The sequence below is a fragment of the Dendrobium catenatum genome, unplaced genomic scaffold (genome assembly GCF_001605985.2).
Source record: "Dendrobium catenatum unplaced genomic scaffold, ASM160598v2 fragScaff_scaffold_126, whole genome shotgun sequence".
Lineage (NCBI taxonomy): Eukaryota > Viridiplantae > Streptophyta > Magnoliopsida > Asparagales > Orchidaceae > Dendrobium > Dendrobium catenatum.
The window spans coordinates 62,950-90,198 of record NW_021318588.1 but is presented as its reverse complement, the minus strand read 5'-3'; the positions used below and the strand labels follow the sequence as shown (position 1 = coordinate 90,198).

The following is a 27,249-nucleotide window of genomic DNA, read 5'->3' as shown; positions in this document are numbered from 1 at the left end:
AGTTTTTACTGTAGGAAAATTAAAATAAATCCTAATACCAGTATTCAGTTTCATTTTTTAGCAAGGGTGTCGATCCTTAGCTCCAGTCACATCAACTCCAAACAACATGTAAAACCTTGGATTTTGTGTAGTACTTACTCTAGCTGCAAATACACTAATATTCTAGAAATTTTGATCAAACATGGTGTGATGCCTAGGGAAGGATAGAGCCGATAATGTTCTAGTTGAAGTTCATTAAAGTCTCTATGGTGTGCATCAATTATTCCCTACAATGACTGTTAAGATGAAACAAATGAGTTATCATTGGTCATTGATGGTGAAAGATTGTATTAATCATGTTAAGGAAGTGTCACAAATAAACTCCATAGTGCACTATCTATAAACCTCCAAATTTATTACACCCTACTATGGTATACTGGTTATTTGAATGTTGGGCATGGATATAATTGGTCCTATTGATATGCTGTCTTCCAATGGACCATTTCCTCTTGTTAAATTCTACATGAATTTTTGATGAGTTTAGGTTGTGATTAGCCCTTCATCGAATACATTGAACAATGTGTTTGGTGCTAACGTTAAGCATCTCATAACGCTTTAACTGCTCGAGTCAACGCAACGTCACGTTTAGCATCTTGTTACTCCTTAATTGCTCAAGCCAATGCAACATCAACACCCAACATAACTTGATATCGAGTTTGATACCTCTATCGATCTCTTCCGGTCACTTGATTCCTCTCATTTCAGTCTGCTTGGAGACTTGATCTACACAACAAGTGCTTTATCTCCTTCCAAACCCTTCACTTTGGTAGTCAAGCTATTTATCTTAGTATTAAGAACAAACAATTAATGACAATGTTTTCTTGTTATCTCAACACTCATTTTAAATTCAGTATTAGTTGCATTACTGACCTCTTGTTGGAATTTGACCTTTTCACAAAGATTGGTTAATGATGCTTTGTTCCAATCAATGATAAGGGGGTTGATCCATCAAACTAGAGCTTCTGCTTCATGATAGAATGATTCCTAGTATCTAAGATCTAAATTATTTAAGCTTGCTATGAAGTACAAAATGGCATTTTCATCAAAAATAAATCAATCCAATGACTCGGGCACTGTGGGCTCCAAAAATTCGTCCCCGGCCTCCGCCCAACTTGTTTGCTTTTCTTTGGCGAGGGAGTTTTAACGAAATATGTTTCGGGATAAATTTTGGAAGGTATATGAGTTTGTAGATAAGACACTACCTAGAGATTTCACCCTCATTTTGCGAGGACTTTATGATCTGAGTTTCGGTTTCCTATAGGTGCAAGCCCTTATAGTTAATTACCCCTCCCGATAACAAGAGAGACCTTTTGATTAAGGCTAGTTATCAATCAGATATGTTATATCCATAGATATATAGTATCAGGCGTATAGTATCAGCATTGGGCTTGGATATTTGGAAATGATTGGAAGTTGGGGATTTAAAGGTTTTGGAAAATTTAATATTTAAAATAGAAATTTCACCATCTTGCACTTAAAGCCGATGGTGGGGGAATGGAGAATGGACCCGATCAAGATCCCATAGTTTCGTCGTCCCAGGTCATCGTGATCCCTGATCTACTAAGTCAGAGGAGGTAGTCGACCCAACCTGATAGAAAGATCCTTGTCGGCAGCCATGGGTTGCTTCATCCAAGGATACCTTGTAGATCTGGGTTGGATGTTTGTCTAAGGGGTCAAATTTGAATCCACCTTAGCTAATAGAGGGATTTGTGCCCTATCGATTATATCCTATTGATTCATATCTCAAGGATTTGATGGCACTAAGGAGCGTATTGACTTTGGGCATAAACGTTATCTTTGGTGTAATTTGACGGCAAAATCACTCGGTTTAGGAGGCCCCGGGTCATAACCGCTTATCCTGCGGTGCCATTTGGCGGCAAAACTGCCAGTTAGAGGACACGTACCACGTCCTTATTGACAGGAGATTGTTTCAGAATGAATCCTAGTGATATTTTCGACTAGGCATTAGCTCTTTGTGAGCTGAAGTAAATTTTAATGTCCACCCTGAAAAAGTTTTGCGGAGGGTGGATGGATTTTGCTTTTAAGTGATTTGATGGATTAAATTTCAATTTTTAAATATTTAGAAATTGGGATTTTGATAATTTTTGGATTTTAGAACTTGTGGAGTTTTGGATTTTAATGGGCATTTGAGAAATCATTTGAAAGTATTTGGAATGAACCCCTCTGGTTGAGCTCTTCATTCAACACGGCCATCATCGGGGTGACTTTGAGGTCATTTTCATTTAAAAATATTTCCATTTTGTGGATGAACCTTGTCAGCTCTGTTGAGCCGTCTACAGAGGATCTGGTTTCTCGGGCTTCATGCCTTTGTTTGTGAATTTTCTTTGTTAAAGGCCTTGAAGGCCTAATATGAATGTATAAAATAAATATTCCGGTCAACTTCGTGAGCGCATATTTATCTGATGGTTCAAACCCTATCTACTTCTATTTACCTGCTTAGGAGGATCAGGTTTCTCGGGCTTCATGCCTTTGTTTGTGAATTTTCTTTATTAAAGGCCTTGAAGGCTTAATATAAATGTATAAAATAAATATTCTGATCAACTTCGTGACCGCATATTTATCCGATGGTTCGAACCCTGTCTACTCCTATTTACCTGCTTAGGAGGATCATGTTTTGCAGGCTTTATGCCTTCATTAGTGAATTCTGTTGGTTATAGGTCTTGAAGGTCTAATATGAATGTATTATAACAAATACACCGGTCGTCACAACCATGTATTTGTTTAATAGTTCGAACCCTGTCGACTCCTATTTACATGCTTAGGAGGATCGGGTTTCGTAGGCTTTATGCATTTATTAGTGAATTCTCATTGTTATAGGTCTTGAAAGCATAATATGAATGTATTAAAATAAATATACCGGTCGTCACCACCGTATATTTTTGTTTGATGGTTCAAACCCTGTTGACTCCTATTGATCCACATAGTAGAATCAGGTTCGAACTTGAATTCACTTATTGACCCGCGCAGCTTCCCTAGACATTACATGTGTACCAATAACACACTCATCGGGGCCCATGCGGGTTTATGATTGCACTTACCCCCTTTCGTGTACCTATGTGTATACAAACTACAGTGCATGTGCGGGGGTATTTTTGGAATATTTCTAAACGCCTTTTGTCCGCCGCATGAGTATTGCGGATCCGGTGGCATATTGTAGCAGCTTTTGAATTGAGTTGTTTACTGTTTTCTATAGGTAGAATGTCGTGCACTACATGTTTCTTTCTGTAGGTGGATTATAGTGAACTAACTAGTCTCCTGCTTTTGGAGATAGGTGAATCGTAGCATTATCACCTGATTGCAATGAGATACCTCATCGTTCTGATGTACACTCCCTTTTCTCATTCACCGGGAGGGTGTTTTTGGACTTTCGTGACCGCTGCTCTGAAAAGAACCCCTTTTAGGTTCTTTAGCATAGTAGACTTATTATTTCTGATATTTGTGGATGCTAGAATTATTTCCTTCCTAAGTACAGGATCAAGAAGAAAATTTGGAACACCAGGAAGTTTAGTTCGAATTCGTTCAAACATTTCTTCCATTCTGACAGGAGGTGTCCTTTTTCGTACATCGAGTTGTTTTCATACCTGACATACTTTGCGGCATCTCAATCACTGTTCCCGTATGTGATATATGTATTTGTGTCCATAGGGGTTCGTTGTACTTACGATTACCCACTGATGTTATCCACAAGCAGCTCGTGTGTATTTACGGGGGGCCCGCTATATTCACTACGACCTCCTGGAAGTGCTCGTAGAAGAGTCATTGTCCTTGCTTCATATCCACCTTTCACCAATCTCAGGTGGGGTTGATGTACTTGTTTGTGAGGACGAGTCTTCCACTATCAATTGACAACATTACCTTCAATCAACAGGCATTGTTGCTTTTGTTTGGGAATCTCAATAGTGCATATAGGACACACATATGCATTATGCAACCATCTGTCGTCCTTGCAAGCATGGCTCATTTGACCTCATAGGGACTCGCATGTGCTTCAAATGCGTTGCATTCATCTTTCGCATGCATTGGGATTTCATCTCCCGCTTGCAACTTGTTGTTTTCTTGGAAAACCGTGCATTTAGACTTTGATTTGTTCATTCATCCAAAGCCCAGTCCTATGTATTTCATCCAGGTTCCCTATCATTCATATTGTTAAAGTCTCTTGCGATTGGACCCGAGTTCAAGTTCAATTCATGCTTGAGTCTTGTATGTTGTTATGAGTTTAGCTCTTTGTATCCCATTCAAACTCAAGTCCCTTGAGTCCCCTGTGGTCCAACTCAAGTTTTCGCTTGAGTTCAAATTGTTCAAGCCATTATTGTTCGACTCCAGAGTACAAGTTCAAGTGGTTTTGTTTAATTCATTTCATTTTCAAATTGAGTTCAAGTTTGAGTTCACTCGAGTTCGAGTCAGGTCCTTGTTATCATTTTGGATTCCAAGTCCTTAATGTATTTTGTTCAAATTTGGATTTAATTCATTTAAGTTCATTTTCATAGGTCCCATGATCGTGTTCAATCAAGTTCAAAGGTTCACAAGTCATTGTTCATGCTCATTTGAGTCCAGGTTCTTGTTCTTTTGTGTTCAAACAGGTTCGAGTGCAGTAATATATTCACTCAAAATTTCGGCAGTCTCCCGACGTCTCCCCCGTTTAGGGGAAAACTACGAAAAATTGGGCCTCCCGCCACGCTAGAGAAAAGCGTGTACGGTAGGTGCCCTCGTACAAGGACACCGCGGCCGTGAAATCTTCAACCCCACCACGCCAGAGAAAGACGTGTATGGGACTTCGGTACCTATTACAAGAGAGAAGCAGTCGTTTCCCCGCAGGTACAAAGCCGCGTACGAGTACTTAAAAGTTGTCCCAGCCACGCTAAGAAAAGTGTGTACCAGGCTTACCTGCCTCGTTGTAGGTGTCGCACCGGGTTTTTTCCCACCATGCTAGAGAAAAGTGTGCATATGTGGTTTGCCGCCTCCACACGAACACCGAGGACAGGGTTTTGGATCCAAGGGGTTGCTCACCTACCTCATCGTAGGTGTCGCACCTGGTCCCCTTCCCACCACGCTAGAGAAAAGCATGTATGGGTGTTTGCTTGCCTGACACGAACATCAAGGCAAGAGAAGCATTTTTTTATTTAAAATAATAATAATAATAATGATAATACTAATATTAATATTACAATCATATTATTATCATATTATCATAACATTATTATTATACAACATTAATGATATGATTAATGTTGATAATAATAATAATATTATTATAAATAATAATATGACTTTAATATTAATATTAACAATAATACTATTATTATTAGTAATAATACATATGAATAAGCACAAAGGGAGAGGGGTTACCCTCTCTGGATTCAGTTTTGGCTACAGGCGGAGAAGAGGTCGAGTTAAAGGCGGCTGGGGGATGCAGCTAAGACAGGGATGGTCGGACGGGTATGGGAGCTCGGATAGGGCTTAGAGTTGGTAGGAGCTAGGGGAGATCGACAATGGGGGCAGGCTTTCGGCAGCTAGACTAGCCTCTCTCTCTTTCTCTCTGAGGATCGAAAGGAAGAGGGCACGACAGAGGCTTTGGGCATAAGGGTTTGATGCCGAATGGATGGAGGAGTTTGGGCAAGGTAGTGGCTCCGGAAGGCTTACGATGGGGAAGGGGAGTTCGGTTGGAGAGGCTCGCGAAAGGAGAAAGTTACTGTCACAGCAAGCGAGTTCCAGTCGTTGCCTCCGGCCAGAGTGTCGTAACTTCCGCTCGGACAAGGAAGGGAAGTCGTAGAAGGAGCGAAGCAGAGCAGTGCCGAGAGAGGGAAAGAATGGGAGAGAGCGGAGCGAGCACGAGGGAGGCTGAAGGCCTCATTTTCTTTGGCTATTTAACGGCGCGAATGTGTTGTGCGGACGACGTGGGGAGAAACGACGTCTGCGTGCAATTGACGTGCGAACGACATGCATTGGATGGCTTCCGACAGGTACGCCCGATCTTCTTTTTTTGTTTTTTCATAACAGGTCAACATGCACTTGCAGATCTAGTTCATAATTAGATTCTACAAAAATATTATGGTGCAATATTGTATGTCACCACACTGTAGATCATCAATTAAGAAAATTCTTATAAAAAAATACTAGAGAATGTCAAATCGAAGTGATAGATGATTTATGAGTGTATCTTACTATCTATAAGTTGATGACTAAATCCACCTCATATGCCCTTGTATTCAGCGTAGAAGCAGTCATGCTACTTGAAGTGGAATTATCTTCACTTTGAATAACTATTTAGTACAACTTCACACAAGAACACAATGCCTACCTATGAATGGAAGAGGTCAATGCATTTGATGAAGTCCTACATCCAGCTCAACAACCTAGAAAATTATTAAACAATGATAGCTAGGTCTTTCAACTATATGGTGCATTCACAAATATTTCAAGAAGGCGAATTAATTATATTTCCATGTTAACCCATCATTCCCCATCGTTGAGTTGGCAACAATTTTGAGCCGAATTGGGAAATTTTACTTTGCCATCAAGAAAGCATGTAAAAAGGGGCCTATCAGCTTGTTGATCTATGACCCATGCCTCCAATCAATACACATTGCCTGGAGATGTATTATGCTTGAAATATATATATATATATATATTCTAAAAATCTCTTTGCATGATAACTGATATTTGTATATTTTTATTTATGTATATCAAGATCTCATTAACCTTTTCCCTATAAGGTAGATAATATATATATATATATATCCCTAACAAATAATTACTCAAATGGGTCATTATTATTCTACATGCTGATTTCCCCAACCAACAAATACTCATAGATTGGCATTAAGTTTAATGTAGTGGAATCATAAAAGAAAATTGATCTTCAAATGGAGCACAACTGCTAGAGGGTCATATCTTCAATTCATTAAGATTCTAAAAAGTAAAAGGATTGCTGAAGTCTGCATGCTTTAAAGTTGGAAAAGTATAAGTTTATTTTCTCTCAATTTTAAGACCTAGATAAAAAGTTGGACTTAATGTGTTAAAATATAATTGAGTTGCTGCTCTCCCATTCACAAGACATACAAATGACTGTTGTAAGAAAGCTCCCCTTTATAAGTCTAATGGAAAGAGCAATAAAATGCCATGCTTCTCTAGCTTGACGTATTTAATGACCCAAATTAACTAGATTTTCTTAATATGCTGGTAATTTAAAGATAAAAATTGAATACGTTGTCCTTATTCAAGAAAGAATCAAATTGAGTTGGGTATTATTGCCAAAATATAATAAATTAATTTATTTTTAATTTCCATTAATAAGTTGGATACCGACACAATGCATTGAGTGAAGAAATATATCTTATTAGCAAGAGATCCAATGGCTTATTTTTTTCTTATTTATTTGTCCACTTCATCAATCAATCTATTCTATACTCATTAAGATCAATTCTTGGAAAAACAATATAAATGAATCCTACTACCATTAAACTTTCCTAACTATCTGTGGCCCATGTTCTTGGTGAAATAGTCATTCTACTCCTTTGGCCTAGGAGATATTGGTTGACACTTTGATAAAAAATTAAATTTGAGGGTTTGCCCTCATATTATTAGTTTTGCAAAATCTTTGATCATGAACAAGGGGATTGTTTCAAAGTTCATGTAGAATTAAGAAAATCTTCCTTTAGGGGCTCATATTGTTCAATATAGTCTTGTTGATCATGTTCACATGATATGAACAAGCAAGATTTGTATTGTAAACGGTAATAATCAAATGAACCTACTAACTTGCTAGAAGTTGTCCTATAAGCCTTATACCCCCTGAAATGTTCTCGCACTATGGATTCTATTTTAGCCTTGTCTTTTGATTATGTTCCTTAATTAGTTGTTATGGGTTTGTTGGATGTTAGTATCCTTCTTGATCCTATATCTCATTAGATATAGTTATCAGAATTGCTGATATTTTAGGAGTTATGTTTGGGAAAGTTATCTATTAGCTTATTGAGTGTCCAACAGTCACTCTCCACATTTCTCTCTGTGATGTTTCAACTTTGTTTGACAATGTTATCGATGTTTATTCCGATGTAGAGTTTGTTGATGATTTAAGCTCTATTCAATCTCAAAATTTTATTAATTCACTTGGTCTAATAGTTAAAAGATTTTAATTATTGCTTTTTTTAAGAGACAAATTGAAAAAAAAAAAAACTTTATTCTCTCAAGTCTAATAGATTTCAAGCTAGACATAATAACTCTTATACTGACTTTGGCATTCTTGACTTAGCAAGTATTTGAACGTGAGTCTATTACTCTCTGTTTGGATAGATACTACTCTTTCAGCTTGCCTGTTATCTTGTTATAATGTATTTTGTTTCTTTACTCTTTTATAGACATTCTTTAAAATAGTTCTTCATATAATATTTTATTGATTGGTAATAAAATTTCATTAAAAAATGCTTGATTGTGTTGGCATGGCTAAATCCTATGGTTCAACATTGTCAAACCCGAGATTGGATTACATGGGCAAATATATATGGACCATACAACATGCAAAAAACCCTATGAGTGTTCAAGTGTTGTTGACCCGCTGTACTGAAGAAACAAAAAAAAAAAAAAATGAAATTAAAAAAAGGGAGTCGTTCACCTGTTCTCTGCCATCCCATGACGCCGCTGCTCTTCCCACGACCTCGTGTCGCTTCATCGCACGATCCCGCCTCGAGCCAATCCCATTCGTGTCGTTAAAATGAGAGCGAAGGCCCTCATTCGCACTCTCCACTCCGATCTCTCTGGTTCCCGCTCTCTCTCGCTCCTTTCTTCGTTGTCGTTTGACCCTGTCTGCTCGACGACGTTCCCTTCGAGTCGATTGGAAGTTACAACATCCCGATCGAAAGCAACAACTGGACTCGCTGCTGTGAGGATAACTTCCTTCGGCCGCTTCTCCCTCCTCCGTAGACGTCCGACTCAGCTCATTCGACGACTTTCCCTTCTACCCGATCGGAAGTGACGATGGTAGCTCGTCGACTGCGAAGCTAACTTTATCCCAATCACGCGCTCCCTCGGCTCGTTCGTTGCTTTTCGACTTTGCTCTTCCGCCGACATTCCCTTCTGGACCGATCGGAAACCACATTGTGATCGGAAGCAGCAATGACAGGAGCTTCGTTGGCTGAGGAGGTACTATCTCCCTTTCATGCGCCGCTCGGCCAAATCCCGTAATTCCGCCGGATCAGAGGCAAGAACGGGCTCGCCAGCTGTGAATTAACTTAAATCCCGTCCTCGATGCGCTTGACGCGTCGGGGGATCCCCTATACGTGCTCTTGTAGCACGGTGGGGGAGAATCCGGTGCGACAGGTACGACAAGGCGGGTAAGCCCTATACACGCTCTTGTAGCGACCTCGACATCGGCGCCAATGACTGCTACGCAAAGGTATGATATTCCAAATCCCATTCTCGACGTTTGCGGCGGACCGGAGAACCACCTATACGCGCTCTTGTAGCACGGAGCCCGGTGCGATGCATACGACTAGGTGGGTAAGCCCTATACACGCTCTTGTAGCGTGGTGGGGAAGTCACTGGTGTTCTCATACGGGCACTGCTGAAGGCTCCATACACGCTCTTATAGCGTGGTGGAATGAAATTTGTACTGCCGCGGTGTCTAAGGACACCTACCATACACGCTCGAGTAGCATGGTGGGAAGGCCCAGCTCCCCTAGTTTCCCCCAAACGGGGGATATGCCGGGGTGTTGTCAAAATTTTCACTAAAATGTATAAAGTCTGAACAATATAGAAGACCTGTACTTGAACAGAAATGCACAGAACTTGAATTAAGATGTGCAAAGTACTTGTACGAACAACAAAGAACAAGGACTTGGACTCAAATGAACATGAATTGTGGACTTGTGGACCGTTGAACTTGATTGAACATGAGCAGGGGACCTGAACAAATTCTAAATGATTTCTAAAAGTTCAAACCCAAATAAATAAAATCAAAATGAACTCAAATCCAAATCAATTTGAACTTATAATTGAACTTGCAAGGACTTACAAATTGGAACCAAACAAAATGGCAAGAGGACTTGAACATGCACTTTGAATTCGAACTGGATTGAATACAAGAGACCTGTGAACTTGTGCACTCAGCTCGAACTCAAGTGAACTCAGACTTGAACTCAATTTGAAGAATGACATGAATTAGACAAGATCACTTGAACTTGTACTCTGAACTCAAGCTAGATCCATGTTTGACATGAACAATAAGGAGCCTAAACTTTCAAGGACAACAAGGGAGACTCAAGCATGAGTTGAACTTTGAATTCGGGTCTGATTGAATACATAAGACTGGGACTTTGGATGAACAAACCAATCAAAGTCTAAGTGCACAGTCGTCCAAGCTAACAACAAGTTGCAAGTGGGAAATGAAATCATAATGCTCACGAAAAAAGAATGCAGCGAACTCTTACGATTTTTTCCTACAATTGCCTGTTGATTGAGATGGCAATACTGGAGACCAGCAATCAAAGATCACCCTTACAAGCAAGTGCAATCGTTTACCCACCTGAGATTGGTGAAAGGTGGAGATGGTGAAGTTGACAACGGCTCTCCTACGAATACTTCTAGGAGGTCGTAGCGGATACAACCGGTCCCCTGCAAATGACTACTTGTGGATAACAACAGTGTATTGTAAGTACAACGAACCACTGTGGACACAAGTACGGATATCACCTACGTCAGTGGTGATCAAGATCTACAAGTGCATTGAGTACAAGGCGACTCTATGTACGAAAAGGACACCCTCTGACAGAAGGGAGGAAATGTTTGAACAAATTAGAACTAAATTTCATGGTGTTCTAAAGTCTCTTCTTAGTTCTATACTTAAGAAGAAAATAGCTCTGGTACCCACAAACACCGGAAATAACAAGTCTACTACACTGAAGATCTTAAAAGAAATTCTCCCCAAATCAGCAGTCATTGACTCCAAAGTTCAGAAAGACCCCCCCGGTGAATGAGAAAGGGGGTGTCAACATCAAGACGCATGCCAACGGATCTGCAACACTCATACGAGCAGATAGAAGGCGTCCACAAATTATAACTCCCCGCCACCGGATCTGCAATACTTATGCATGCAGACAGAAGACGTCTACAATCTACAATCCATCTCCACCGGATCCGCAACACTCGTATTAGCGGACAGAAGGCGTGTACAAGCTCTCAAATGAAAAGTTGTGTGCATCCAAATGACAATTACCTACACAACTACAACTATTTCAAGCTACCCCTGCACGTGCACCGTAGCTTGTATACACATAGGTACACAAAGGGGTATATCAAATCAATGAAATTCCCAAACACCCATATGGGCCCGGCGAGTGTGTTATTGGTACACACGTGATGTCTAGGGATGCTGTGCGGGTCAATAAGTGAATTCTAGTTCGAACCTGATCCTTCTATACGGATCAATAGGAGTCGACAGGATTCGAACTTCCAAACAAATACATACTTGTGGTCATACCTGTTAACGCAAATGCGCACCATGGCACGGCAAGGTCCTTTGGGCCAGGCCATAGGCGTCGCTGGCACACAGTCGCGGCGCACGTTAATTGACAATGGCGCAGCGGTATATAAAAAATTATAAAATAATAAGCATGAATATGAATATTATTAAAATGAAAGACAAGCTATCATAATAATAAAAGACAACCATAGCATATATAAGTTCGAGCTAAGTAACATCCAAATATTCTCATAATTCAAATATTACAATCTTTTTTTAAAAGATTAAATAAGAATTTAATCTACTCTTCTTAGGAATAATCATCATTAGCGAATGTTAAAAAAGCTTCATTATCTTCATCAACATTGTCTCACTACTTCATAATTCTCTTCATCACCTTATCATCATTCTCATAGCAAATCATGCATAATTGAAGATTTTTCTTTCCCTTTAGATCTTTCCCGAATATTATAGCTTTTATCATAACACCAGTAGCTTTTAGCAACACTTGTCAAGTTAAATCTTCCTCTCCAACAATAAAGGTCCATTTTCTTCATCAAACTCGATCATCTAATTTTCCTTCCCCGTAGCCATATGCATCATCTATCTCAGTTAGAGAAATAGGATCAATGACATCACGATGATTGAATCTCCGAATCAGTGCTCTATTATATTTCACATAAATTAAATCCTTTAAGCGACCATGATCCAATTTGCTTATTCGTTTGCTATAAAGCTGCAATTAAAATATTATTATATTACTATATTATGAACATATATAAAAAATCAACACATACATTGTAAAATACTTACATGTTCAAAAATACTCCAGTTGCGTTCGCATCCAGATTAACTACATGTTAGACTTATGACTTTGATAGCAAAGCTTTGTAAATTGGGTGCTCCTTGTCCATATGCCAACCACCAATCAGCTGGAAAAAATGAATTTTTTTTTTCAATATTATATAACAAATCAGTCTTAATTTTTTTGTAAATAATAATACATGGAGATCGGGTAGTTCTTTGTCTTACAGCTGGAGGAATACCAAAAAGTCATTCACCCCTAATGTATAAACTTAATTCATTACTGATTTTATCTTCTTCAGCTACATCTTGAGATAATCTTCCAATACATTGGTAAAGATCATCATCTATTTCCTTATCCTTGGCAATATCAGGGTTATTAAAGAAATATTCAGGATTTAAAAAATGTCCCGCTGCATGTAGAGGCCGATGTAATTGCACTTCCCATCTTCTATTAATCATTTTAAAAATTTGATCCTACTTATCACTGTTATTGAAGCTTGCAGCAATTGCCTCTTTTGCTCTATCAATTGCTTCATATATGTAAGCCATTGGGGGCTTCTTCTCTTCATCAATCAATCTAAGAACCTTTAATAAAGGGCCAGTTATTTTTAAGACATACACTATAGTGTTCCAAAATGATTGCTGTAAGATTGTATGTTGAGATTGTTTTGCTTTAGCCTCTTTGGACCCAAGATAAATTCTTCACAAGTAAACATTTTCTTCAAGTTCAGTTTTTGTTGATGAAAACGTTGTAAAGTTAAGAAAACTGTTGCCGAGCATATACCGAGCGTGTACCGAGCGTGTACCGAGTGTGTACCGAGCGTGTACCTAGTTGTACTGAGCAGTACAGAGCATGTAACTAGCGGTACCGAGCATGTACCGAGCGGTACTGAGCATGTACCGAGCGGTACTGAGCATTTACATAGCGGTACCGAGTGGTATCATGCATGTACTTAGCGATACCGAGCGTGTACCTAGTTATACCAAGTTGTACCGAGCGGTACCGAGCGATACAGAGCATGTAACTAGCGGTACTGAGCGGTGCTGAGCATTTACATAACGGTACAAAGCGGTATCATGCATGTACTTAGCGATACCGAGCGTGTACCTAGTTGTACCGAGCTGTACCGAGCGGTACCGAGCGGTACAGAGCATGTAACTAGCGGTACCGAGCATGTACCGAGCATTTACATAGCGGTACCTAGCAGTATCATGCATGTACTTAGCGATACCGAGCGTGTACCTAGTTGTACCGAGTTGTACCGAGCGGTACAGAGCATGTAACTAGCGGTACCAAGCGGTGTCCAGCATATACATAGCGGTACCGAGCATTTACTTAGCGGTATCGAGCATGTACCTAGCAGTACCGAGCATACCTGTTAAGTTGTAAATTCTTGTAAGAAATAACCATGCAAAACAACAGAGCTGTGCGGAACAGATAGAGGTTACAAATCGGAGTCAGCTGGTAAGATTTTTTATTGGAACAGACGAAGGAGGGGGCGGATTTGGCAGAAGCAATGCTCTGCGGGACGATTCGGCGGAAAGAACGACTTCAACTTCGGGACAGATTCGGCTAGATTCGGCGGAAGCAGCGAATGCAGCAAACAGAAAACAAAAAACATTGACCTCGGGATAGATTTCGCGACCTCGACTTAGGGACTGTGGATGTGTTTGGCGGGCACAAACAGAAAATCTTTCGTGAAATTAGGGCAATGAATAGTCGTTTATCCTAAAATATAGATATATTTTTAAATATAAAAAATATTTATAAGTATACCGAAATTTAAAAATAATTTGGCGCGCTATTTTGCGCCGTGCGCAATGCGCCATGGCTCACATGTGGCGCAAATAGCATGCGTTATTTTAAACAGATGCGCCTCGCCATGAACATGGCGCCGTAGGTGTGCCGCGCCGTGCGCCATGGCGCTCGCTATTTTGCGCCATTGACAGCTATGGTTGTGGCGACCGATGTATTTGTTTTAATACATTCATATTAGACCTTCAAGGCCTATAATCAAAAGAATTCATTAAATAAAGGCATGAAGCCTACAAAACCCGATCCTCCTAAGCAAGTAAAATAGGAGTGGACAGGGTTCAAGCCATCGGATAAATATGCAATCACAAAGTTGACTGAAATATTTATTTTGTACATTCATATTAGGCCTTCAAGGCCTTTAATAAAGAAATTTCACAAACAAGGACACAAAGCCTATGAAACCCGATCCCCTATCGGTAAGTGGATAGGGTCGACAAGGTTCAATCAAATGGAAATGACCCAAGACACCCCGATGATGACCGCGTTGATTGAAGATCTCAACCAGAGGGGTTAATTTCAGGCTTTCCAAATGCCTTCCAAAAATCCACTCAAAATCCAAAAATCCGCAAATCCCAAAGTTTAAGATATTTAAATTTGAAATTCAACTCAAACATTTAAAGTAAAATCCATCCACTCTCCGCAACAGTTTGCCGAGGTGGACAAATTCAAAATCTACTTCTGCTCACAAAGAGCCAAATGCCTAGTCGAAAATATTACTAGGATCCATTCTGAAACAATCTCCTGCCAATAAGGACGTGGTACGTGTCCTCTAACCGGCGGTCTACCGCCAAATGACACCGCAGGATAAACGGTTATGACAACCCGAGGCCCTCTGAACCGAGTGGTTTTGCCGCCAAATGGCACCAAGATATACCGGTTATGGCTAGAGCCAATACGCTCCTTATTGACGTCAAATCCTTGAGTACGAATCAATAGGATATGATCGATAGGGCACAAAACCCTCTGTCAGCTAAGGTGGATTCAAATTTGTCCCCTTAGACAAACATTCACCCCAGGTCAATAAGGTACCCTTGGACGACGCAACCCATGACTGCCGACAAGGATCCTTCTATCAGGTTGGGTCGACTACCTTCTCTGACTAAGTAGACCAGGAACCACGATGGCTTGCGCCTATAGGAAACCAGAACTCAGATCATAAAGTCCTCACAAAATGAGGGCGAAATCTCTGGGTAGTGTCTTATATACAAACCCATCTGCCTTCCAAAATTTACCCCGGAACTTATTCCGTTAAAACTCCCTCGCCAAAGAAAAAACAAAAAGCTCAACAGTCGCGCGGTGGGGAGGCCGGGGCCGAATTTTCGGAGCCCACAAGTGTCCATTTAAGTTTTGCTGCTGCTACTTTATATAGTCCAATCTTATACTGTTCTTGGTGTGACAAAAAGACTTCCAAACGTCTAATGAGTTCTTTTACGAAACAAAGGATTATGCTACTGTGTGAACTGGAATATTAAATTTCATTTTCTATCCTTCGGTTACATGATTTTAATGAGGTCATTGTAACATATTTTGCCCATTGTCTTGTAGGACAAAAGGCCTATTTCCTGTTAATTTCTCCTTCAGTTTCAAATGGAATGTTGTTATAATCTATTATGTCCATCTTGCAATTTGTTTAGCAGGCGGATTTTTCTCAGATTTCTTACACCCGACGTTCATTTGTCGAGAATGGTAGTGCCTTTTACTTCATTCAAGCAAGGGCCTGAATTAATAAATGAACAGGGTTCTCAAAATCCAGTTCATGCAGATATGTTGGACTGTCACAATTCATCATATCTGCAACCAACTATATTTGTCCAGTTTGATTTTCAGAAAGAAGGTAGTCCCATTCCTAAGGAAAATCCATCGGTTATTTCTGATTCCCCTCGGACAGTTACAGACTACAGATCCCCCAGCTCTAATGTTCTTGGAGAATCCCATAGGTTATCCAGAAACAAATCTATTAGGGATAGCCTCAATAACTCACTGCCTATTGCTGCACCGAAGGAGTCCTCTTGGCTCAATTATGGCTCTGATAATATAGCATCGAATATCTCAGCTGATGCAACTAGTAAAGTAGATAAACCTGCAAAACTAAGTTCAAAAAAGAAAAGAAAAAAGAAGCGAAAACAATATAAAAGATCCATGAATAACAAGGCATCCATTAAACCAGAAAATCAGGGTGAAGAAGTCAACTGTGATGCTTCAAAATCTGAAAGCTCCACTAGCGGTGATCTAGTTTGTTCGTATGCATCTGAAAATAACTTGTCCTTGGTTGTTCCTTGTCCGAGCTTGGTTGTTCAAGAAACTTGTAGTGAAGTTTTGGAGCAACTTGAATGCAATGGTAATGATTGCTCAGGCATGTTATCAAGCTCAGTGGAAGAGACATTAGACAAAAGCATCAATGTTTCTAGAAAGCCAGTTTCTCTACCTTATGACTTTACTGATGCTGAGACAGACAAGATATTGTTTCAGGTTGTAAAATCAAGCTCTAACCAATCTTGTGAATTGAGCTTGTCCACTTCTCTTCAGAATAACCCTGAGATTGATATGACTAACGATTCTCTTGTTGATTGTGGAACGGAATGGTCCCTTGCAAATGATGGCGGATTTAATCCATTGGCTGATATGATGACTTTCACTTCAAGGAATGTTTCGGTTGAAGGTGAATGCAAGGATAACTCTTATCAAGATAATGATTTATCCAGCAGCTGCCGTGTCAATTGCTCTGACTGGGAAAAGGATGTTGCAGATATTGATTGCTGTTCCGAAAGACTTTTTGATAGCAGCCAAGCTTCAAGCAGTGACGATTTCCATCCAGTTATTTATACTAAGAGAGGAAGGCTGGCAAGAAAGCTTTCTGGGTTTTCAAATGGGATGCATAGACTCAATAATGCCCATTTGCATCGGGGCTTTGAAACAAATAATAAACATTCTATATGGCAGAAGGTAGAAAAGGCTGGCACTTCAGCGGTAACCCGTCCAAGAAATAATGGTAAAATTGTGTCACGAAATGCTGATGTTTCGTTAAATTGCCTGGACCCAAGGGTTCAACAGCTTAATGAGCTAAAGCAAAGTAGGAGGGGAAAATCTTTCAGATTTTCTTCTAATGAATTGGATTCCTCTCAATCATATTCATCCATAGTATCCTCTATTGTTGAGGCTAATTCAGGTCATATTTCAATGGATGGTAGTACCTACCTGGAAAAGTTGCAAAAGAAGCCCGGTTTAGCTACTACTGAGCGGGAAAACCAGTGTGCACGTCATAGTAGTATAAACAATATTAATATTCCTTCTAAAACTCAAGTTTTAAGAAACGAAAATCTGGATACTGCAGTTAAGTTTACTAATATTTCTCATCAGCGGACTGACAGAGTTAACACTTTATTAAGATCAACCAAGAATTCACAGAGCACAATCCTACCGAAAGAAACAGGACCAAATAATATCTGCAGCATTCTACAAAATACATCTTCAATGTCTCAAGATATCCTAGCTGATTCATCCGTGATAGAATTAAAATCAGACCAAAGGCATGCGAATACACATTTTGACAGTACTTCACAGCCTTCTGTTGATATGAGTAAAGATCCGTGCATTTATAAAAGGAAGGAAGATATCCAATGCCAGAGATTAGATATGGAAACTACTCACCTAGAAACTAGCAGAAGAGACAACAATTCTGGGTCTCTATTACAGAAGTGCATCCCAACTGGGGGACAGGATGTAGTGATTACTAGAAGTCAAATGGATGATCAGCCATATTCTAGTGTCCATAACTTAGTTCCTCGTAGTCTAAACTCGAGCTTTACTGATGACCTCAGTTCAAATCCTCATAGTTTGGTCTATTTGTCTACTAGAGAAATACAATGTTCAAGTCCCTCGTCTAGCTATGCGGATTGCTCATCTCCTGAAGAGGGTGAACTCATCAACAAGCTTGATAGTCAACCTTGTACGTCATCTGAAGAGTCCAGTGATTTCTCATCTCCATCTGGTTGCCATTTTTCTCTTGAAACAAAGGAACAACTTTTTCCAGGCTTTGAAACTGATTTGAGCAAGATAATTGAGGCAGTCGATGGATCATACAAGTTATTGGTTGCAGCTGAGGGTGTTCAGCTGGCTACTGGTAGTCCGCTTGCTGGATTTGAGAGATTACTACATTCTGCATCACCACTTATTGAAACAGACTGCATCAGCATGTGCAATATCTGTTCTCAAAGTCAAATCATTGGAAATTCTTTGTGCTCCCATCAAGTTCCCAACATTTCACTGAGAAGACTGTGGCAATGGTATGAGAAGCCTGGCAGTTATGGATTGGAAGTTAAGTTAGATGAATTGTATACCTCAAAGAGATCACGGACTGGTCTTTCTAAGTTTTCAGCTTATTTTGTACCATATCTTTCTGCTGTACAATTATTTTCCCGATCTAGAAAGTCCATCAATCATCCTAACAATGATACAGAAGGAGATTTGATGAAAACTTGTGATGTTTGTGACACATGCAAATATTCGACTAGTTTGGCTTCACTTCCTATCTTCTCAAAGCTTTTGCCACAACCATGCAAAAAAGAAGATACAAGGCCAACAAAACTTTATTCGTCAAGCAAAAATAAAGAATTCAGTGAATCAATGTTTAGGGAGCAATTGGCTGATGAGTTGCTATTTGAATATTTTGATTCGGATCAGCCACAGAAGCGGAGACCATTATTTGATAAGTAAGTTTGACAATATTTTTCTCTCCTTAGTATAGTGTGTATATTAGCATTTGCTAATTTACCAGTCAAATTGTTTGAGTGGAAATTACTACTCCTTGAGCGTGAAAACACTTTTTTAACTTTTTGCTGTATTTCTTGGGCAATGTGAAAATTCGCACATTTTGGTGAAATAGAACGAGCAGTACGCGTTTCCTAACTAAATATTTTTATTTTTGTATTGACACCTTTATTTTAAATCATTGTCCCCCAGAATTTGAAACCTAATGTCTCAGTGTGGAGTATAAGATAATCTTCACGCATTACCAGGCACTTTCAAAACTTTGGAGTCTCTTTTGCTTTTCCATCGAAGACAATTTGGTATTCAGGTTAATGGCCAAATGTTACTATATTATTAAGATACGAGCCTGTGTGCTCACAAATTTTATGAAAATTTTTGTCCCTGCTGTCCAAGAAACAAGTTTTAAACAGTTGCATACGTCAGTTGCATAGATTCAAAGTTGAAGTTTTACTTTATAAGATTAAAATTTTCTTTTATACTAACATTAGGATAAATTTTTAACGTAATAGGATTCAAGAGCTTATTCTCAATGATTCATCATCTAATTGCCACTTATTTGGGGATCCTTCAAAGTTGGGGTGTCTAAATCTGAAAGAACTCCATCCTGCCTCTTGGTTTGTTGTGCATGATTTTTTGAAGTTTCCCTTATATTTATTCTAGTTTTGCAATATATGAACTATACTTTGTTTGTCGTGGCTTTTTCAGGTATGCCGTGGCATGGTATCCTATCTATCGGATACCTGAGGGCAGCTTTCGTGCTGCATTTTTAACCTATCATTCTTTTGGCCATTTTGTTCGCAGAAGCACGTCAAATAGTACTAATGGTTGCATCAATTCTGTAATCTTGCCTATTGTAGGTCTGCAAAGTTACAATGCACAGGTAGAAGCATTATAATTTCTAGTATTTCATGTTGCATTATTTAGTATATTGGCTTTCTTCCGATCAATTTTTAAACTTGGATCAATTATTAAGTTGTGAAAACTAAAACACCCCTAGCACAGAAAAGCTTATTCTTTTACTTTCTCCTATCATTTCTTAAATCAGACCGTGCTACCAAATCTTCCAGCTTAATGCGAGCTGAGTAGGCATATTACTAAAATGGTTTATGGTGAAAGGTTAAAGATTGATGATTGATTCAAATTGATGGTTCATAGTAAATTTCCTCTATTAACTGTGGGCTCTGAAAATTCGGCCCCGGCCTCCCCTGTTGTTTTTTTTTTCGGGGGGAGTTTTAACGGATTAAGTTCCGGGGTAAATTTTGGAAGGCAGATGAGTTTATAGATATGACATTACCCAAAGATTTCACCCTCATTTTGCGAGGACTTTATAATATGAGTTCTAGTTTCCTATAGGCGCAAACCCCTATAGTTAATTACCCCTCCCGATAACGAGAGAGAACTTTCGATGAAGGCTAGTCATCAATCAAATACGTAGAGATACGTGTATCTGGCATATAATAGCAGCATGAGGTTAGATTTGGGAATTTGATATTTAAAATAGAAATTTCATCATCTTGCACTTAAAGCAGATGGTGGGGTAATGGATGATGGACCCGATCAAGATTCCATTGTTCCGTCGTCCCGGGCCATCGTGGTCCCTAATCTACTTAGTCAGAGGAGGTAGTCGACCCAACTTGATAGAAGGATCCTTGTCGGCAGCCATGGATTGCTTCGTCTAATGTTACCTTGTAACCTGGGGTGGGTGTTTGTCTAAGGGGACAAATTTGAATTCACCTTAGCTAATAGTGGGCTTTGTGCCCTATCGATTATATCCTATTGATACATATCTCAAGGATTTTATGTCATTGGGGAGCTTACGGGCTCTGGCTATAGCCGTAATGTAGTGGTGCCATTTGGCGGCAAACCACCCGGTTCAGAGGGCCCCGATCATAACCGTTTATCCTGCGGTGCCATTTAGTGACAGAATCGGTGGTTAGAGGACACATGCCGTGTACTTACTGGCAGAAGATTGTTTGAGAATGAATTCTTGTGATATTCTCGACCACACATTATCTCTTTGTGAGATGAAGTATTTTTCAAATTTGACCATTTCGATAAATTGTTACGGAAGGTGGATAGTTTTTTTTAAGCATTCAGTAGCTGATTTAAACTTTAAACATTTTGGATTTGGATGATTTTTGACATTTTCTTGGAGTTTTGGGTTTTATGGGCATTTGTGTGATATTTTAAAAGTATAGAGTATTTAGAATTAACCCCCCCGGTTGAGATATACGTTCAACATGGCCATCATCGGAGTGACTGTATATCTGTTTGATAATTCGAGCCATGTCGACTCCTATCTATTCATATAGAAGGATTAGGCTCATACTACATTCATTTATTGACCCGCGCAGCTTCCCTAGATGTCACTTGTATACCCATGACACCCTCGCCGGGGCCCATGCCGGTTGTGTGATTGCACTTTCCCTTTTATGTACCTATGTGCATACATATTATAATGCATGTGCATGTAGAGCTCAAGAGGGTTTTCAACGGGACTCTAGCTCGAGGTGGGGATCTACATGAGGATTGTAGGTATACCTTAGCAAAAACTTCCACCACCAACCGTGGATGCTTGAGGGATCAAATCAAGGCGTGGGGGCTAGAACTACTAGAGAGATGAATGGGTCAAGATAAGGAGAGGAGAATTGTCTGCTTTGTTTGCGAAGGGCCTCATTGGAGAAGGCATTGTCCTCATATGACCCTAAAACTCATAAAACATCAAGGGATGGTAGATGGAGAAGATGGTGATAGGGTCATATAGGTGGAGGTAACGCAAGTGGTGCAAGAGCAAGGACCATATAGAGTCAACTTCAAGGGCAAGGAGTTGCAGGTTATGAAAGATACTCCAAGGGATGAGGATGATAATCTAACTCATGAGGGAGAGTTTGGAAATCACGTTGAAGACTTGCCAATAGAGGTGACAGAAGTTTTCGATGTACCTTCAAATGTCTTGCCAATGGTACAGTCTGAGGTGAAGCCAAAGCACTAGGGTAGATCCCAAGTCCTTGATGCACCAGCAGACGACAAGGAAGCCAGTTTAAGGGAGAAGGTCAAGGGTCAAGGGCCAAGGGAGCCAGAGATGCACAATGGACCTATGACGATTCGAGGACCTTCATCATGGCTTCAAGCAAAATCGCGATGAGGGCATCCCGAGAATAGGCCGGGGAGAGTGTAACGCTCAATTATTTGACCTAGAGGTTTGGCCAAACCCCTTGGGCGTGACATGCCGAGTGGAGTCCAAAGAATCCTCCAAAACCATCTTGAGATGGGGTCACACAACATTGGAAGGTTCTGGAAGACACTCGATTGGCCTAGAGTTTCCTAGAATATTCTAGATGCTCTAGAATGTTCTACGATGGTATAGGGTTTTGGAAAGTCTCCTAGGATACTTTAGAACTCTCCATAATATTGTAATGTAAGTGTAGGTAATTGTGTAGAGTATTCTATAGAGCTCTACACTAATGAATAATGAAGGGAACTCTAGAATGTTCTTAGGCAAGGGTGGATGCTATAAATAGAACCCCTCCCCATCATTTGTAACCATCTCCTCACACCCCTCCAGTTCTCCTCTTATATAACTTATCTTGTAATACTAAAGCTTTTTCATTCAATTTATCTCTTTCTAACCAAGCCTTATAAGGGTTTAAGGCTGCTTAGCAATAGGGAGGTGTGCTAAGGCCGCACGGGTGACTTGGGCATAGTTTTCCCCCATGAAAAGCAGCTGTAAACGACATCAGGAATATATGATAAAGAACGCTTTGGAACCAAATGATAAAGGACTTCAACCTTGGGAGAGGGAGAGCTGGCCACTTGCCTTCAGGAAGGAGGAGAGTTTGGTTCAATAAATTCTCTTCATTCTTCATTCATCCATTCTATAAAACATAGCCCTCATAAAATAGTCCAACAAAAAAAGTATACACTGTCCAATGCTGAAATAGCTTGACTAACATAAAAAGGACATAAGAATGTGTTGAATTGAAGTCTAATCGAATACTTGAATACAAGATCACTTTGCTTATCAGTCACTATGTTAGAAGGTGTATTAACACAGTAATATCCCATCAAATTATGCAGAATACATATACACTGTGAATGAATGGCATCTTTACAAAACTCCAGATTTAAATGTTAATTTCTTGCAGGGGGAGTTCTGGTTTGAGCCAACAAATTTAAACTCTAGAGCAGTCCAGACAGATTCATCCATGCCCAAAAGTCCTTCAGGAAATTTTAAGGGCAGATTGCAGTCATTAGAGAGAACAGCTTCTGTGATGTCAAGGGCCACCATCCGCAAGGGTAGTCTGACTTGCACAAACAGTCACCCAGATTATGAGTTCTTCCTCTCCAGGAAGAGGTAAGATGTGTTAAAAGCACTATGTCGATTTTCTGCTTCAATTTTTTACAATGAGCTTAAATCTATCCAGTTTTTTATTTTCACCTGAGACAATAAGGAGAAATGTGGTACAACAGTTAACTAAATTTTGGTTTTTCTGTATATGTATGTTGATAGAAGTAAGCCTCTGAATTTTCCATCTGCTAGAAGCTTTGATGTAATTTCTTTATGCTTTTGCCTAAATTCATAACTCCATCATTCTGAATGCTCTTTCTCCAGTTGGAGCTTTAGTCATCTGATTTTTTTCAGTCTTATGTAAATAATAGAGGCTCTCTTATGGGAGTTTGTTCGTTTGATCTTTTGTACAAATTTTTTGAAGTTGGGATCTTAACAATTGCAATTAATTAAGAATAAATTTGTTGCAAAGTTATAGATCTTAAAGCACCCAAAAATCAAATAAGAAAGTTTGAACTATTATTTTAAAATTTTGAACAAATTTTTTATTTTTTTATAATTTTTTTTGAATAAAATGCTATCTCCTCTTGTTGACATTTATAACAATATCAATAATATTTGAATTCAAGTTCAAATGAATGGACCAAAGTGGATAGATGCAAATTCGAACTTGATTAATAATCTATGAAGGGGCAATAGCCGTAGCCATAGCTATGAACATGAGACTAACATTTTAAGAAATGAAGAGGGTGCATGAGAGGGAAGAGATGTGGCCGAATTTGCATCGATCCGGTTTAGTCCATTTACTTGAGATCAAATGAGAAGAAAATCCACTTTAGTCCATTTAAGTTCAAATGAGACTAATATTTTTAGTGTATTGGATATTGTTAGTAGCTCTGTAGTCTGCTGTTTGTTTTAACATTTATATTGGAAGAAAATTTAAAATTTTTTAAAAAGTAAATTTTAGAATATGTTTTTTGCAAGGCAACACAATATGACCTGTTCTATTAATGGTTCTTGTTCGATTGGGTTGCGACATGTTTTCTTCCACATCAGATATATTGTAGAGTGGATGGTGTTTTGACAATCTTGCTAATATTTTTCTTTTCTATTTTCTTATAATTTTGTCTGGATTGTTTTACCAATTTAGAGCTCATCATATGAGTGACCATGTCAAAAATTTTTATCATTTTCTTAGATGTTCCTGAAAAGATTTTAGTATGAGTTCAAACTTTTTCTCTTCCATGTTTATTTGGTTGATTAATAAATAAATTTCAAATATAAAATAAAATAATTATACAAATATATTTAACAAATAATAATGCAATTAATAATGCAGCTATGATTACAATCAAATTCTTTCATTAATCATTACTTTGAGACCTCTTTTATATGCATCGAGACCCGAAGTAGAAGAATTTTATTTATTTTCTTTAATTACTAGATTTAACAAGAACTAATTAATTACATTAAAAAAATATAACTGTGTTATACATAATTATATGTCCAGAATTAATATTTATGATTTTGTTCAAAGTATAAGAGTTAAAAATAAAACTAAAATAGCATCATTATCTAACCTCATACTGTAGGCTCCTTATCTTTATTTGAAATTATATAAAATCAAATAATTAGCATGAAAGTTTAATAAACAATCAAAACTACACAACTCTCCTTGGCCTATTGGTTGAGATCTTAGACTTCCAACTAAGAGGTCCAGGATTCGAGTCTTTGTGTATGCGTTGTGTGTGTGAGTTTGCCTTAAATGGCTTAAATGTCCCAAAAAAAATCAAAACTTAATATTGCATTCAATGCAAGGCAAATAATGCATACTCTAGTTGTAGTCCGTATCAATCAACAATGAAGAGTTTATCCGTACAAGCAATTAATAAAATTTGTATTAATCAATAATAAAATTAATATGATCATTTAAGTCAAAAGAGATCTATTCAGTTATAAATAAAATCAGTATAAATGACTATCAACTAATGAGCCATGTTAGTATTATGTGCTATGGTATATCAATATTCTTATCTTGTATCAGTAATATATAATATATATCAACACTCTTATCATTTATTATATATTCAGATGATGGTATCTTAATATTGCTCTCGCACTTATGACTCATGTATCAGTCTCTAGCATCTTAAAACTCCCAATCAATAAATCATGTGGATTTGCTCATGTACTTATAACTTCTGTATCAATCTCCAGCTCTTTATAACCTCCATCAGTAAATCACATGCATTTATCATATCCTATATTTGATATCAATCAGTACATCATTTTATCACACCTTACGATGTTTCATGTCAGTGTTTCGACTTCCCAATTCCACATATGCCAAAAATTCCATCTTATAAGATCCATCATGTCAGCATTCTTATCAGATTAATATCAGTATTACTGTTTAACATAAACTAATTATATCAATTAATTCATCATATATCATATTTAACATCGTATCAAAATCATACTACTACACCTTTCAACTTGTTTTCAGTATACATTTTTCCTTCTTATTTTCCATAAAAATTCTTATAAATATATTTGACAAAAGAAAATGCAATAAAATTTTATAAAATTATTCAAAATGATCAAATTCATAATATATTAAAACCTTCTGAAATTAAGGAATAATGCATTTCTGACATATTTAGAAAAGATAAAACATGTTTCAATTCCAATCCATTAGGATTCCTATTGTGTTGTATTATGAAAGATAAATCCCAAGATTTAGTTTTAGAATGTTTCAGATTCTCTTTAAATAATCATTTTAAATAAATAAAATACTATAGAGTTATTAAAACATCCGAGCACTAAAAAAATTCATCCATATAAATTCCTTCATTTCGTCAAAAATATATTTATATTACAGTATATGACTACAAACAGAATCTACAAAACTAAATAAAAAAGAAGCCATGACGATACAAAAATTAACAAAAGAAATAGCTAACAACTCTGATTAGATCTTGAACTGTTAATCAGCAAGCTTATTTCCTTTCTCATATTCTAAAAACCAGAGCAAAATCATAGTGAGCTACAACAACTTAATAAGCAACACAAATTGATTTAACTTTCCAATTTATTTTATTAAATATTTTTTAGAATATTTAAAAATAGTTAAATGCAGCATAATAAATCACTGTGTAGTAATAAGAACATAGCATTTATTCAAATATTCTAGTAATAATATTGATCAGTCTAATAAATTGAAATTCATATCATAGAATAAAATATAACATAACATATCATATATGTTTTCTCTTTTTCTGGAGCTAGACAAAATCTTAAAGTATTTTGACACTTTATGACTCCCTTTATATTTATAGTAGCAAAACCTGTCTATATGCATAAGAACATAGCTTATAGTCATAAGAACATGACTTTTTAGCCACCAAAACATGCCTTATAGGCATCAGATTCCGATCATTAATAAAATCTCAAGGATTCTGGCTCCTTATATAATACATAAAAATTTCAAAATGTAAGCACAATATTTTTGGCATTATTATTTTCTAAAGTTTCCCCATTATATCTTTCCTCCATAACACGTCAAAATTATTTCATTAAATCTTATTTTTAATTTCGAGCATTTTGACATATAGAAGTGTACCTAAATTACAAGCTTAACACATTTTAAATTAATTAAATTTAAGGTATTTAATTACTTAATTACCTATTAATTAAGTTAACGTAATTTAATTACTTGTAGCATTAACTTATCCACTAACATAAGCATTCCACAAATCTAAGCATTTCCCATCCACTAATATAAGCATGCTAAATCCTACAGCTCATATGAGGGGAATTGGAGTTGGTGGAATATAGGGAATTAATTTACGTAATATATCAAGCACTTAGTATTTTTCTCCCTTCCATTCCTCTCGCCCTTCAGCCATTCTGTTCGTTGGAAGCTGCTAAAGGCTTCAAGCAAGAGGAATCAGGAAAGCTGCTGCTGTAAGCTGTTGAAGAGGAAGAATTCAATAAATATTAAGGTAAGAAATAAAAAAATTAAAGCTGCTGTAGGCTGTAATTTGTTGTAAATGG

General features: G+C 38.0%; 1 protein-coding gene across 4 annotated transcripts in view; it reads left to right on the top strand.

The window, feature by feature from the left end:
- LOC110095900 overlaps nucleotides 1–23,592 on the top strand; it is a 46,182-nt gene extending 22,590 nt beyond the window's left edge. For 2 of the 4 annotated variants that reach the window (XM_020821598.2, XM_020821599.2), the window contains exons 4-7: nucleotides 15,773–18,847; nucleotides 19,415–19,519; nucleotides 19,611–19,785; nucleotides 23,051–23,592. In XM_020821598.2, coding sequence (XP_020677257.1) covers nucleotides 15,773–18,847; nucleotides 19,415–19,519; nucleotides 19,611–19,785; nucleotides 23,051–23,263 — 3,568 coding nt within the window. In that variant the 3' untranslated portion in view covers nucleotides 23,264–23,592. Of the gene's footprint in view, nucleotides 1–15,772; nucleotides 18,848–19,097; nucleotides 19,213–19,414; nucleotides 19,520–19,610; nucleotides 19,786–23,050 lie in introns of those variants that run through there. The other 2 variants (XM_020821600.2, XR_003702023.1) reach the window with 2 other exon arrangements.
- The last annotated feature ends 3,657 nt before the right edge of the window (nucleotides 23,593–27,249 follow it).